General features: G+C 35.0%; 1 protein-coding gene across 7 annotated transcripts in view; it reads left to right on the top strand.

The window, feature by feature from the left end:
- ADGRB3 (adhesion G protein-coupled receptor B3) overlaps positions 1 to 16,574 on the top strand; it is a 469,357-nt gene that overhangs the window by 438,284 nt on the left and 14,499 nt on the right. For all 7 annotated transcript variants that reach the window (XM_048077466.2, XM_048077468.2, XM_048077470.2 and 4 more), the window contains 3 exons: positions 6,012 to 6,107; positions 7,517 to 7,556; positions 10,163 to 10,806. In XM_048077466.2, the coding sequence (XP_047933423.2) occupies positions 6,012 to 6,107; positions 7,517 to 7,556; positions 10,163 to 10,806 (780 nt within the window). The remainder of the gene's footprint in view (positions 1 to 6,011; positions 6,108 to 7,516; positions 7,557 to 10,162; positions 10,807 to 16,574) is intronic.

Below are 16,574 nucleotides of genomic sequence, written 5' to 3'. Positions count from 1 at the left end.
AGGAATGGCTTCCCAGTTTTCTAAAGGGCTGTGTTCCATATAATCTCTCAACTGCTCTTTAATGTTATGTACAACTTTCTCTGCAGATTTATATTTCGTAACAAGAGTAAAGTATTTTATGATGAGATGTAGAGGAATAAGTGAGAGTGAAAAGATCACTTAATTCCAGGTGCAGACTGTCAGATTCAGTATAAAACTGTACACACTTGATTAAAGGTGGCTTTCAGTCAGTCCCAAATTCCGTTTATTTCCCAGTGTTAGGCTTTTCCAGTATCCTGAGTATAGAGAGATTCTAACATGAATGCCCTTTTCTTGAAGAACAAAAGAGAGAGATTTTTACAGTCTCTAACACCAATTCAAATACAAAATTATTTGTTTATACTTTCCCTGAAAGAGGACTCATGGAGATGAGAAGTTGGTGAAGAGCTATCCCTTCAGTTTCTACACATACAGGTGCTAACATGCAGAAGTTAGCAAGACAATGAGAATGAACAGAGATGAACATTTTGAGAACATCAAAGAAGAGCTAGTATCCCTGGCCTACCCTTTGCAGCTCGGTGTTGCATATCACCACTGATATCTGATGTCAAAGCTACTGTATAAGTGCTCTTTAACTTGACTCTGGTGACAGCTTCGTTAACAGTATAAACTACTAGCTAACCCAACACTTAAACTGAGATAAGTTTGCCATATTTCTGGAAGTGGGAGCATCTATCGAAATGAGCTGATGGAGCCAGACTGGAGAGCGGTAGCCTGGTTCCACCAGCATATCTGTTTACAGAGCTCATGTCAGTTTAGACTCTGAGTGTGGCATTTATCAACTTCAGGATATTTACCACATCAATAAACCACATTACATTGTCTAGCACAGTTTCTTGTGATTGGCAAGAGTTTTTCAAAGACATTTCAGGACTGAAAAAAAAAAAAAAAGCAAACAGGAAGATGTTTCAAGAGAGGTTTACTGTCAGTGCTGAGTGAGGAATCTAACACATTGGTTTTCCTTTCTACCAGTCACACCCTTTAAACATTAAAATTCACCATATTCATGAATAACAATTACAAATGATGTAATTTATTCTAGTCTTCCAATGGTGTACTACTTTACATGAACTTTATATCACTATTCCAAATAGTATGCATATGAGACTATACTATCAAATAATCATTTTCAGATTTTAAGGAAAAACTTACCAATATCTTTCAGAAATTACCTTGTGTGTGTGTGTAAGTGTGTGCTGACTCCACCCTACATTATTTAAGCTGTTAGAGACTACAAACCTTTATTTTCCTTAGTTTTCATAATGGAAGGGGCTTATCTCCTTTACTAGGATTTTTATTGTTATTGTTGTTCGGGATAAAAATATGTGCAAATAAGAGATGCTACTTAAGGGAAATCTACATCATGTAGAGCTGCCTTCCTATCCCTTTATTTTCAACAGCATTTTCCTTCTCCATGTGATTTACATCTGCAAAAGAGGTCATTCTCATCTGTAGAGCTGAAAACTGCCATTTCACATACTGTTTTAGTATAATGGTAAAATAGTGAAGTTATTTGTAGCCAAATTCTTCAGTAGAAAGAATGGCAGTTTCATACTGGTTTTCCTGTCCATGAAGTTTGTATTTCCTAGGGATAAATTAATTAGCCTGGAAAGAGCAGACCACCTCCCACTTCTTGGCCTGAGGATCCGTATTTATTTAAAAATATATATCACAGTTGCAGATGAAACATTCAAATTTTGCTCTTATATAGTGTTATGCTATGTTGCTTTTAGAATTTCTCATGGATTTTGGTCTTTTTTTTTTTTTTTTGACCAAATCCAATGACTGATATCCACATATGCATTGCAACCTCTCTGCATCCTTACAAAGATAATGTTGTTTATGTTTTGGTTTTGAAGATTTTTTTACTGTTTTGGTTTTGAAGATTTCATCTGCAACTGTAAGCACTGCCTTAGTGCAGTAATGCAGGAATTTGTTTGGAGAGACATTTTGACTATTTTAAGATGAAAGTGATGCGACTTCCCACAATGTCCCAGGCATTGATTTGAAGTCAGGTTTTACAGTTCAATGACAACTATTTGCTGAAAGTGTTTCATTCCTAGGGAGCTCTTGGATGTTGTTGAACATCTAATGAAAATATTATTTTCAAAACTTACTCACAGGTAGGACTCTAGCAATTTTCCTATGGGAGAAGAAAATGATTAGACAGTTCTTCAAGAACAGGAAAGAAGTAAAACTTGACTCACCTGAAAAGTTTTTTGTTGTTGTTGTTGTTTTTGTTTGTTTGTTTGTTTTTAAAAAATTGTGTATGGTCTGCACTTATATGAGCCAGTTTGCAGTAGCAAAGAAGTAGTTGCTAGCTTCAAGAAGTTTCTACACAGAAGGAGATATAACTTCAATAAGATGTGTTTCAATCTGGCTCTAGCAACCCTGACTTGCTACTCTAGCTCTAGAGACTCTTTGGTGAGTTCTTGTACAAGCCCAGATAAGCCATTGTGCACAACATGCACTGCAGTCTTTGCAATAAACAGGGTATCTCCCCAGCTGAAAGAATAGTCTATTTCCTTCTGTTGTCTGCAAAAGCTTTTTGCTCTGCCAGTGTTTGTCAGAGAAAGCCTGCCAACATATTTGTCATTCTTGATGACAGCTACAAAGCTATCTCAGTAATAGCCTATAGGATTGATCTAATATTTATAGCATACCAGCACAGGCAAAACAGTAATTCTGACTGTCAGGGGGGAAAAAAACGTGTAGTGGAATATATCACCATAAAATTCAAACAAAGAGGACAGCCCTTCTTTGCTATACCCTTATTGTTTTTATATTACAGAAAGACATAGACTTCTATAACTCTCTCTATAAAACCCACTTATTTCCCTTTAGTTATAAAGATATAAACATAAATGATGGAAACATTTTTTGCTTTCACCAGTATGCTATATTGATGAGCTTGTGTGACAAGGGCTGCACTGGGAACCCAGGGAGATTCACTAAGACACCCAACTAGAAGAGAACTGTATAATGTGCTGTGTCTATTTCTTACGTCCATCAACTAAGGGTCTTTTGGAAAGATATTAAACCTCTCTATACTTCACTTTTCTAACTTCTAAGATAAATGTCGTGGTTGTTAAGCATAAGGCCTCTTAAAAAACAATTTGAAATTGGGAAAGAAAAAAGCAAAGTAAGACTTAGGCATTATTGCTTTATGTAGCCTTCATAGCCCAGAGAGCCTAGTATTTTTTCTCTTCTTGCTGTTTGAGTGCCTAATTGGGCATTGGAAGAGAGTGAGGAATATGTCACAGAACATAGAATGATAGGAGAGGGTAGTGCTGAAACTTCTTCGCCATCAGAGCAAAATGTTTTGCCTGACCTGCTTCAACATGAGATTTTCTAAAGCTAATTTCAATCATACTGAGTAGCTCCCGTTACTGCTGGTGATGGGAGTAACCCACTTGTGTTCTCTCTTTTGCTGTGCTCTGCTGACTAGAGTGCATTTGAATTAAATGCATCATTGGTATCTAAAGCCCACACTTCTGTATTGAAGAAAAAAGGGGGTGGGAGGTGGGGAAAGTATATTAGTAGGGAGAAGATAAGTTATAAAATCTTTGGGTTGGTTACTGTTGCTAAGGAAACCACTTCCTTGGTATCTGCACGTTCATTACATCTGTCTCTCCTTTTCTGCCTGGCTCTAAGAAAATCCTGTAATGATGTTAGAAGGCATGGGGGAAACAAGATTATGTTTCAAAGTAAGAGGTAAAGACAGCACAATCTTAGCCAATTCTAACAAGTTTGAACAAGTGGTTTAGAACAAGAAGCCAGTATTTAGGCAGCTCACAGTGCTATTTGACATTCTGTTGACATATTCAAATCATGTGTTGCTTGCCCTCCAGAAACATTCTAAGAAACATGCATGTATAACATCAGGATTCACCACTAGAAAGTAAGGAAAGTAGGGCATGATATTTCTGAGAACTCTGGAGATCTGAACCAGGGAAGCTTCATGAACACAATTCCCAAATATAAGGAGGGACATTCCATAGAGTGAGAGGTTACAGAATGTTCTGAAATAATTATGCTTTAGGGTCAAGCATCATGAGGTCTGAGATGAGATGCGGCTTAGCTGGAGGTGTTTCAGAAGGTATGATTTTTTTTGCTGAAACCATTGTGCCAGTGCTTATCTAAGACCATAACAGTCTGAAGTGTGACCTGACTAAAACACTGATAAAGTGAGAGAAGACGGATTAAATTTGCAACAACTGTGAGATGACAAATTAAATTAATGTCAAACATGTGGAAAACCACAGTCAGTGTAGTGCCCAAAATCAGAATCTGAGTCACAATACAGGTCAAGCACGTTCTACATTACCACATGTGGGAAGTCTTGGAGTTTTGAAATCAACCCAAACCTTACCACCTTATTTCATTCTTCTTTCTTCTCTATATTAATCTTTCTTCACCTGCCTCAGTGACTCTTCAAAACTGAAGAGTACTGTTAGTCATCTAAGGTTCGAATACTTTAAAATAATGCTTCCTAATTACAAAATTAAATGATTTTTTTTTCTATTTAATTTTCCCTTTAGTGAAAGCTTTTAAACAGCTTGCAGTAGAATATGGTGTATTGAAAGGGGATGCCTTTACATCAGCAACAATTAATGAATTATCCTCTTCTGCTATTCACAAAATGTCCATGAGTAGGATATGATTTTCTACCATTTAATTATTCTGAATAAGACATCAAGTAATTTCTACAGATAATAAATGGAATGTAGATTTTTGTAGTTATTTCCATTGAGAGTATTTTCATATTCAAACACAAAATGATACTTGTTTGTTTTGACTGGAGGTCACCCAAGTAAGTTCCTGCTTTCCAAGTCACATCTTGTAATCACATTGCAAACATAGGTACTTGCATTTTTGGAATCAAAATTCAAATTTTAATACTTAGATTGTATTACTATGTTAGAATACATTTGAAGATACATAAAGAAGTGAAACAAATTAGTTTTTTTATTCAAAGAAATATTCTCTGTATACTTTTAATGTATTGATAAAAATATTCCTTTCCGTTCCAAAAGTTAACTTCTTGTCCCTACTGTGGTATGTGTGAGAATTCAGCAAAATCTATTTACATTCTACTGCTAGCAAACAGAAACTGAGTTTTGTCTCTGCTGAACCACAAATTTCTGGCAGAAGGGTTGCATAGCAATATTTCTTTAGACACACTTCCTGCTCAAAAAAAATTAAAAAAGCCTTTTCTATGAAAAGATATTTTCTCTAATGTGCTTGTGTTTTAGGGGCAAGTCTTCAAATTTAACTTATGGTTCATATTAATAAACAGAATTGAGAAATTCTTTTTTTTTTTTTTTTTTAATTTCAAGAAACCAGACTCTGGTTCAAGCAGTCCATTTTTCTTCTTCTTGTTCTCATACTGAAGATGTTTACCCACTTTGAAGAATTTTACTCCTAGAAGAGACATGAGATTCCTTATACACAGAACTTATGATTGCAATCAGTAACATCTTTCAAACTGACTTATTCTTTGAAGTATAATTAGGAAAGTACTATGTATCTGATGACAGTAACTGTTAAGAACTGTCTTTGAAGAATTTTACAATTATCAAGCAGAAGACATTATATTTTGCAGTGATTAATAGTGTATTTATGAAACCTGCTTTTAGACTTACACCAAACTGAATGAGAAGACAAAGACAAATGTTATTACCCAAGACAGATTAGGCTTGAGTACCAGATCATTGCTGACTACTGTTTGATTCTTTCCACTGGAAAATCTGATACTGTGGTCTTGGTGTGGTTGATTGACAAACTTTGCAGCAGGTACAATACCAAGTGTATGACATGTCAGAATTAAGCATTTATGTTTCCCGTTTCTGATTTATTAAGCATGCTAAAGAAAAGCCATGCATTGTATTCCATATGGTTTATTTTAAACTTTAGTAGGAACAGAGTATGTGATGTCACACAAGAATGAGTATAAGATATTGTTTCCACAGGTTCAAGATGCATTCAGATGTCGACTAAGAAATTGCCAGGATCCAATCAATGCAGATTCTTCAAGTTCCTTTCCTAACGGACATGCTCAAATCATGGTTAGCTTTTATTTTTTTTCTTTGACTATTAATTTAAACAAAAGGAAAGAATTTACAGTACAGCACATGGCAAGTATACAGAGCTGAAATATTAACAACATTTTCAAGCATAAGTCTGTTTAGGTCATTATCTCCTTGCTTAAATCTGTTAGCAAGTTTTAAATTATTGGTGTGATCATTCAATGGAGCACAATGCATTACCATCTTCCACCAGTGTTCTTTATGACAAAATATTCTTACATAAGAGAAGGAGAAAAACTAATCTTATATAATGACTTTTTCTACCATTGGTATAAAGAGCACTGATGCATTTGAGAGTCTTGCCTTCACAAAGCCTTGAAAGATGTTCCTTTCAAACTCATTCAGACAAGGAGAAAGTAATAGAGATTCTCAAAGAGGTGTATATTTAAGTGGCTTGGATTAAGGAGATAGTGAACAGATTACTATGCCAATTTGGATTTACTAATATTGTTAGGTAGTATATTAAGACAAAACATTGTCTCCTTCACTTTCAAAGACAGTTTGTCGTTTATTATAATGGCGACAGGATCAGACCCTAAAAAATGCAAGGCTCAGTAAGCAGTTACCCTTGAGAAAAAAAAAAAAAAAATCAAAAAAGAATCCTTTGTTTTGACTTCATAAACTAGAAGGATGTCAGTTCAATTTTTTTTATTTTATTTTTTTGTAATTAATAAACCTTTTATGGAAATAAAAACATAATTGATAAGTACTTGCATTCTATACCAGAATAAATAGTTTTGTTTAACTGGGAAAATTGTGCTTGGATTTTCAACTGTTAAAATTCATTCTTAGTTCCTATAATATGTTTTTATCCATTGAAATACTTAATAGTTGTTTTCAAGGAAGAAAAATTTTACATGATTACATTAGTAGCCAGGACGGACAGAATACTATATAAGAAATAACCACTTCATAACAAATTAATGAAGTTTCAGACAGGGTGGACTAACTGGATTACACTTATTCACAGTAATTTGTATTGCAGGCTGCTTTCCATACTGCTGTTTATAGCATAACTATGAAAAGCTTCCTTAAAGATGATCCTTCCAAGAGATGTAGAAGTTACTCTTCCATATATATAATAATAATATATATATATATACACTGTATCATTTTATTACAACTATATACTCTATTTCCACCTATTTTATTTTATTTTTTCTGGTCAGGCAGCATACTTTGAAAACCACCCAGTTATACTTTAGGAAACTTTGTAAAGCTCTGCTGTTGTAAAACAATATACTTCACCTTCTCAGCAACAAGAAACCACTTTTAAGAGACTATGACTCTGTAAGTAGGACATTTTGGAAGTGCTAGTTGGCAAAAAGGTATTGTGGTTTAGTTTTCAGTTAATAATGGTTATCCTATTTCATTGTTTCTTGTTACAGACTGATTTTGAAAAGGACGTGGACATTGCTTGTCGGTCAGGTAAGATCACTGAGAGAGTGTTTAGCTAAAACAAACAAACAAACAAACAAACAAAAATACATTTGTGCTAGTTCTTTCTGAAGTAGATGTCAGAAAAAAAATACCATGTGTTGTTTACAAAGCATAGTTATAAATGCTAAAAGAAAAAAAAAGGTGATGCCACTATAAGAAAATATTTTTTTCATTTTCTTATAAAAGCCTTTTACTAGAAATCAGCATCTGGGAAGCAGCCCAAAGGTATGACTGTCTCTTAGAAGGCAAAAGGTTTTGGAAAGAAAATAAGATTTACACACAAAATTATCCTTGCTCTGGTACACAAGCAAATGTGAAAGTCATTTTGTTTTTAAAAAATAAAAACTATATAGCATATATTAAAACCTATTTATATTAAGGATGCAGAAATTGGTGTTAGTTTTGAAAAGGCTGTTTTCTAGAGCTTTAAGTGAAACCAACAATAGCTTAAGCAACAAGGTATCAGGAAAATACAATATGATTCCACTTTATAAGAACAATTTATTTTTCTTTTAAAGACATTTCACTAGTGTGATCTTCAATTAGTCAGCTTTGTCTGTTTCTACATATTAAAAATAATCCATTTTAAGAAATTACTTTTTCCAGCCTTGCTTAAATAAAGCACAGTGAAAAACAAATGGCCCTCTAAACCCCATAGAAATGCTCCACTCCAGGAGATTATCCCAAAGGACAGCTGTTCTTAAGGAGGTGAGTCTACCTAGACACCCTCTATTTTCAATGAAGAGAAAAAGAAAGAGACAGAGGGTGGCTTCTCTGCAGGGTGAGTCAGGGCAAGACAGCTAAGTCCAGCATCACCCACCTAAAGCCTGTCTTTGCTTGCTATATGGCAAGCCAAGAAGGCTGATCTCATTAAGGTAGAGTTTGAGTTTCTAGTCACACACCTTTAAAAAACTCCCAGCTCTGTTTTTGGAATATGGTAATCATTCTCTGTATAGATTAGTTTTAATATGAACATTTGAAGGGACAGGACAGTCTACTGTAACATAAATGCATGCCTGTTATCATCTAATGCCGAGGAAAGTCCAGCATTAGTCGATGTAGCTCTCACTTCTTACCTTTGCCACCATAGCTCTTCAACATGGACAGCCTTAAGAAGATAGATTCTGAATACAGTTATGAACAGGTTTTACTATTAAAAAATTAACTTCAGTTTCTTTTAATGAAACATTAACTAATAGGTCACAATTTGAAGTGTCTGGCTGTAAAAAAAGCAGCAGCCACACTGCATTGCACAAAATGGACTGGGGTGCCAGGACATGAGGATTGTAAATTGTCATAGTGTCAGATATTTGTGTACCATTATTTGCAGGCAAATTGTTCTCTTCATAATTGAAAAATTAGCATCAGTTTTTGTGAGGTAGGAGAGTGGGCTGCCATATGAACTGCCTGTGGAACATGTCAGTGAACTGACAGGTACTGGAGGATCTGGGTCATCAGAGCCCTCAGGCTACCAAAACCGATGTGAATGTAACACCTGAGATACTTCTTAGTCATCTGACTGTCTCAGTCCATGAGAAAAATTTTATTACACAAGCTGGTATTGGTGCAAATTAACATACTATTTTAAATCAGAACAAAAAAATATCCTTGCACTCAGCTGGAACAAGCCCAGGATTTGGATATTTCTAAAATTTTTCATTCATTCTTACTACCTAGCCTTCTTTCTTTCATTACAAATTTTGAATTGCAAATTTATATTTAATTTTCAGAGAAATAATTGTGATGGCTGCTTTGCTGTTGAATACATCCATCGGTGTTCCTGAAAAACTTGTTTTTTAGTGACAGGATTAATAAAATTTACATGTGCAGCTTACCCTAATAAAAAATTGCTGGATGTCAGTACAACTTTGACCATGAAGGCCTACACCAAAAGTGGATTATGAATGCTTATGAGACATGTTTATATTCTTTATAATCTCTCCAGATGCAGCAAAATATGTTTTTCTGATAGCAATGGAATTCCTTTCCAATGTGGTTACTTTTCTGTCACTTTTATTTAAAAATAATTGAATACAGAAGAGTTTTGTGTTAAATATATATATATATATATATATATGAAAAAGGACACTTAGGAGCTCAGGAATACATGTCCATAGCTATAATCTTACAATAGAAGATTAGAAGATTACAACATATTGACAAAATTATACTGCCTTACAATCTGTTTGACATTTTCCAAGAGGTTAGGTGGAGTTAATAATGGCAGTACAGGTGTCATACTCGGTTTTTTTTGGAAAACCCTTAATTGAGCTCCACATGACAGACTTTTGCTTAAGCTGCAGGTCACCTAAGATCTATGTAAGGAAGCAAGAATAAATGAAGGACTGGTTTTCTTTTATTTAAATGACTGAGGCTTAGTCAGATATGTATGTCAGTTATACACAGAATATTAGGAGGTGTTGATTATACAAAAACCCTTCCCAAAGCAATACTTATAGATTAAAAGTTATTAAACACAGAAAAGGAGTTAAGAAAATGCAATGGTAAAGGGAATATTAAATAATGCCACGAGCAAAAGCAGGGTTTGAGAGACATGGTTTCATGTTTCAAGAAGTCTGTTCTCTGACCCACAGTTCTGCATAAAGACATTGGACCTTGCAGAGCAGCTACTATAACAGGAACGCTTTCTAGAATCTCACTAAATGATGAAGAGGAGGAGAAGGGACCAAACCCCGAAGGAATGAGCTATTCTACCTTGCCTGGAAACATCATCTCTAAAGTCATCATCCAACAACCAACAGGTCTCCACATGCCTATGAGTATGAGTGAACTGGCTAACCAGTGTTTGAAAAAAGACAACAGTGAGCTGCGGAGGACTGTGTACTTATGCACGGATGATAATTTGAGAGGTGCAGATATGGACATAGTACATCCTCAAGAACGGATGATAGAAAGCGACTACATAGTAATGCCCCGAAGTTCAGTAAATACCCAGCCATCCCTGAAAGATGAGAGCAAAATGAATATAGGCATGGATACATTACCTCATGAAAGGCTGTTGCACTACAAAGTTAATCCAGAATTCAATATGAATCCTTCTGTAATGGACCAATTTAATATCAGTTTAGACCAGCATCTTCCCACCCAAGAACATATGCAGAGTTTACCATTTGAGCCCCGCACAGCAGTAAAGAATTTCATAGCTTCAGAGCTGGATGACAATGCAGGATTATCCAGAAGTGAAACTGGATCCACAATATCAATGAGCTCATTAGAGGTCAGTGACACATAAACAAATTGTACACTCTGTTGTTCTAATTATATGATAAAACAATATATTGTGGTTTGTCTCTAAGGGGTCTAAGATAATGCTTTAATTCAGAGTAAATTATTGTTTGGGATCATGCACTGCTGTTCACATTTCTCTTAGTCTTAGAAGTGTTTATACATAGAAAACAAGATAAAAATTTCAGAACCAGTGTGTATGAAACTGTACGGTTCTGGAGATTTAACATTCCAGCCAACTGCAAGAAAATTCATGACTTGCCAGGTCAAAACCAATGGAAAATACAATGTTGTTATGAGAATACTACTGCAAGATACAAGTGACATTCATTGACCCTACCTGCAAGCCCATTGAAATAAAAAGATTTTCCATCTTATTGCTGGCAATCATATCTCACTTAGATACAACAAGTCTGATTCTGCTCTCACTAGTGTGAGTCTTGAATTCTTCCATTTGTTAGTCTGACATTTAGTGATTTGTATGCATGTTTGTATGGTTGTATGTGTGTGCAGGCATTGGTACAGCCAATGTGTACAGCATGTTCAGGTAGACTTCTTGTGGATTAACCCGGATGTCGGTCAGGTTGTAAAAATGGACTGAAAAAACTTTAATAAGAAGGATTCCTTTCATTACTACAATCTGTCTGTAGGATTTAAACATTACAGAAATTGGAACTACTTACCTTGTTGACCTAACTGTCAGCTATTGCCATTCTTATTGAGCCTTCAGTTATGCAAAATCATCAGCAAGGTAGAATTGATTTCATATACAGTCCCCTTTAAGAATCGGAAATCCATTTCACCAGCATTTCAAAGGTTATGAAATGCAGCATTTGTTATAGGAAAGAAGAAGACAAATGAGAAAAATATGGTACTTACCCTGTGAAAGAATTTAAAAATGGAAAAAAAATTATACTGTATGTGACTTGAAGCCATTAGCAATTGCTTTATGATTTTTGGAATTGACTGTGCAGGGAAGCAGAGGCTTTATCCAATTTTTAAATTGTTAGACACAGAACTATACCCCATATTTCATAGAATAGATATCTATGGATATTTATTCTAAATAGAGTTTTACGTGTGCTTCAACTGGAGAATTTGTGCAGAAGATCAGAACTTAGTTTCTTTTCAAGAGATGCCCTTACAAGTGTTGACTGTGAAATGTTTCCCATGTTGTTTGTATTGTTTGTGTGCTACCTTGAGTTTTTGCAAGACATAATTTAACTGAAAAAAAGAATGAAAAAATGAAATATAGAATTTTGCAAGTAAGGAGTGTCCACTTCTTGTGGGCTCTTTTGGATTGAATATGTATAATCCTGGGATAAATTTTTGAAAAGGTTTCTGAAAAATATCTTCAGTACTTCCACACTCAGTGCTCAAACAGGATCTTTCAAAGCAAGTTGGCATCATTACAGCCCTCAGCTCAGGTATATTAATCAATAGATCTTAGGTGGTGCACAGGAGTTCTCCAATTTAATGCAATACAAAAACAGAATAGCTCAGGTCACCTTCCACTAGTATCTCCTTCTGTCTATCTACAAGACCTTCTTACAAGTACTTTTAGTCCTACAAGGAGGCTCAAATCCAGCCTTGTTTATATTCGTTATATGGGTGAGACATCTAGGGAACGATCCTAATTCCTTGAGAAGACAGACACCTGGCACCCTACTACCCACTCAACCTGAGGTCTAAATTGCTCTGTAGTGATTTTTCTTTATTTACATTGGTGACAAAGGCAACCTAAAACATTGCATCTTTAGAGTTTACTTTTACTGTATTTGTACCATATTTTAAGCTTGCTTCTAAGATGTGGCATAGATAGCAAATCTAAATCACCATTCTATATATCATTTTTATACTCATAAGAAAGTACTAAATATCTAGTAGAAAATATAATAAAATATTGTAGTAAATACTTAGTCTCTTCCAATTTGGTAAACACATTAAGTTTAGAAAGCTGTATTTTGGCCCAAAAAGCTGTAAATGGTTAGGTTATTAAAGCTAACTTAACCAAGCATAATTCCATATCTTAAGGAAAAAAATATATATATATTAGGGCAGATCAAAAATGAAAGGAACTGTTTTGGCTTTTGTGTCTGTCTTTGTGGTTCTCAACGCTACTCGATTATATAGCATTACTTCATCTTTTGTTAAGGGTGTGCTGCAATGAATTGAAGATAGGAGCATGAAAAAAAATGTACAGAGAAGAAAATCAGTCTTAAGCAGATACAGATAAGCAGATCCAGCCAGATACAGAATGTGATTGTGGTTTTATGTATGCAGTATGCAAAAAGCAGAGTTGAGGCAAAGCCCCAGAATTCTAGAATGGCTAGAACTGACAAGTCGGATTAACTTTTATTGCTATGAGAAACAAAAAAAGAAGGGAGGGCAAGGGATTTTCTTTTTTCCAAAATATTTTACATCTCCGATACAATGTAATTTTAGAAGAGTTTAGGACCTTTTAAAAGTCATGATTCTGTCAGGCACTGTGAAGCAACAAAACCTCATTTTGCCCATGTTTTTCCAGACAGAGCCTGACCAGACTGTTTCCAAAGGAAAAGCTTCTGAGCGTTAGGAAGCTTCCTTCAGCTATCAGCTGATATTGCTGTCCCGCCCAAAGTCCAACATGGCAGCACATGGGACTGTTCCCCTTTTGCTGATCCAAAGGAACAAGAGTGCCTTTCCAAAGGAAAGGAGTCCTCCTATAGTGTTTTCTTGTAGTCTCTCCACTATTTGCCATTAGGTATTTCCTGGTGCTTTTTCTGGAATTACCATACTACCATTTTTTGTGTGCCTTTTTTTTTTTTTTTTTTTTTTATCATGTAGTTACGCAGTATTTATCATTTACCGTGTTAGTAAAATGTGCTTAGGCATTTGTGACCTGTGTTAACATAATTCTTCCTTTTTTTTCTTCTTAGTTTAAAGTATATAATTAATAAAAATATAAAAATGGGAATAGTTGTTTACACAGTGGTTAGAGAAAGTATCTATCATCTTATCAGAATGGCTTTAGATGTCATGTGATCCATTTTCAGCCAAAATCCAACCCAGCATCTGATTTTGGTAGTTTAATTATGAATTCACAAACAAGTGAAGACATAGAAATACTGCAGGAATAACTGCAGCTGGACACACAGTAAAATGGAATTTAATGATGTACATTGAATAGTTCTTATCTGCCCCCTCATTTTATGGTAGATACCAGTCTTTGTAGCCATAAGACTGAACCGACAGAATTAGACGACAGTTTGGAAAACATAACCCCTGAGTATTTTCACATCTCTATATATACATAGGTATATATATACCTATACCTATATATATAGGTGTATATATATATCTGTTTATAGGTATATACATACCTATATACATAGGTGTATATATATATATTTCATATATATATATATTTAAAGTGAACACTTAAATATCAGGTCTTTTTGTGTTCTCTTTCGTTTAGACTTTGTACTGATTACAATCATTGGAGATGGATGTTTTGGAACAGAACCATAGTGTTAGCACAACAACATATGTCCTGAGTTTTAACTCTGCAGGGAAGATCCATCACACCTACTATTAAATATCTAAATGTAGGCATTCCCAATTCTGACCTGGAAAGGATCTTTCCACATTAGGCTCCTCTTCAGAGTCAGCAGAGAGAAATATGCACTTTTAGGCCACTTGTAGACATCTACCATAGGATGAAGTAAATCACATGCTGTCAGTGGAGCTATCTACTGATACCACAGGGAAAGATAGAATGAGTAGGTCAGGCATAAATATCAGAAATATTGATGTCCAAAATTCATTCAGATGAATCCTACCATGTGTCACAAGCTTTCTTCTAGTTTTTACATCTACATTTTTTTTTTCACAACAAAATTCTTTGTTGGGAACAATCAAATGTTTTATTATATATGGAAGAATTTCAACTTTCAAAAGATTGTTGGAGAATGTCATAATATTTACATAAATACATTGCCCAAGTAAGTAAATATTTAAGGATCTGCAGATTCCCAGAGTGCGTCAGTGATTTTTTATTTGATATGTACCCAACAGTACTCATGCGATTATAAGCACGGGCAGGCATATTAGTACATCACTGAGTTTTTGAGCAGGAGTAATTTGAACATCTGGCTAATCTCCTACACATGCCTTATATGCATGGATTAAAATTGGCTTTGTTACCTTGGCATCAAAGTGGTTTGGAGTGTGCTCCTTCAGTTCAAAGTGTTTCGGTTTTAATGAAGAAAGGACTCTCAATACACTCTTTAGGAATGGTTTTTGTTTTGAAAATGTACACTCAGAGTGCTGTGCTCATTAAAATAAAATTACTTTGAAGTGAAATAGTGCATTCCCAGACACCGAGATGCAAGGAAAGGTTAGAAGGTTTAAATGCAGAGGAAGCTGATCTGTACAACATATCTTTGGGAAAAGTAATTCTTCTCTCTTTATTGTGGAACAAATATGCAAGAGGGAGTAGGTCACTTGCTGCCTGCCTATGTGAAGAGACTTGCATTGGTACATTTGTGGGACAGGAGTGATGGGTTCTCTCAAAGGAAGGTCAGTGTAATGCGAACTTCTGCTCAAATGGAAAAACGAAACAACGAACTGAAATAAGAGGAAGGGCATGTGAACATGGGCAAAATAAACATTTATTAAAGGCAAAAAAAAGAGCATTTGCTTTATAAGAATAGGAAGTAAAGGACTTTCCAAATGTTTTGCCATGTGAAAGACATGAATTATGTTCCCAATTTCATATTTTCCTTGTTTGTGTTTCCATCACAATTTCTGCTAGGAGATATTTATGTGGATAAAGAAGTAAACCCCCTAAACTGGAAGCATGGCCAAAGTAACCCTTCTGTACTCATTCATGAGAGCTCTTAATACAGTCAAAGAAAGTAATCCCCAGAGCTCTTTGGCCAAATGGCTGATGTGGGACTTCAGGTAAAAATTACTGTTACAGCTGAGAAAATAAAGTGATACATTAAAAATAGTGAATGGCAAAGAAAAAAAAAAAAGTATAGATAGGAGAGTAAAGAAAGACAGACATGTTCAAGAACAGGGAGAAAAAAAGAGGGTAGAAATAGAGAAGAAGCAAATTCTAAATAACAAAAGAACAGAAAGGAGAGAAGAAATATGCAGTTAAAATAGTCAGTCTTGTCAATAAAGTACCAGAGCATCAGGCAGAACAAAAGCAAAATGGTGTGAAGTCACTTTGATTTATGATATGAGAAGTTAAAAAGAAACAAATTTTAAAAGAGAGAGAACAAAAATAGAAAGACAAACACCGCAAGAATTTCCTCTTTATCATGTTTCCACATACTATTTTTTTCAAGCATTCTCTGTCTCAGATTTCTCTCCCTTCAATTGTTTTTTCATTTCAAGAACTGTAGAGACAGTTCTTGTCAATTTTGTGACTCTCGGTGAAATGAAGCCTAGACCTATAGCAGCCCACTCTTTCTTTTGGTGGTATGACTAGGTCTTAAGTTCCTCTAACGTCAGAAAATGTTGTAGCATATTCTTAGGCTGCTCTACTGGAATGGAGGTAGAATAAAGCAGAGTTGATTCTAGAAACTGAAGATGTAAAGAACAGAAATTTAGTTAGCATTAGAGAGTATAGTGCACATTTCATTTTTTATATTACAAGCAGCTATCTTAACTACAAATAATCCTTAGGAAACATATTTTCAATTGCTTGTCCATGTAAGAAATGCTACATTTGCCCCCAAAACCTTCAGAAACACAAAACAAGTATTTTTG

This window comes from Anser cygnoides, chromosome 3 (assembly GCF_040182565.1).
Source record: "Anser cygnoides isolate HZ-2024a breed goose chromosome 3, Taihu_goose_T2T_genome, whole genome shotgun sequence".
Taxonomy (NCBI): Eukaryota; Metazoa; Chordata; class Aves; order Anseriformes; family Anatidae; genus Anser; species Anser cygnoides.
Note: the sequence above shows the minus strand (reverse complement) of the source record. Positions and strands in the feature narration are given on the sequence as shown.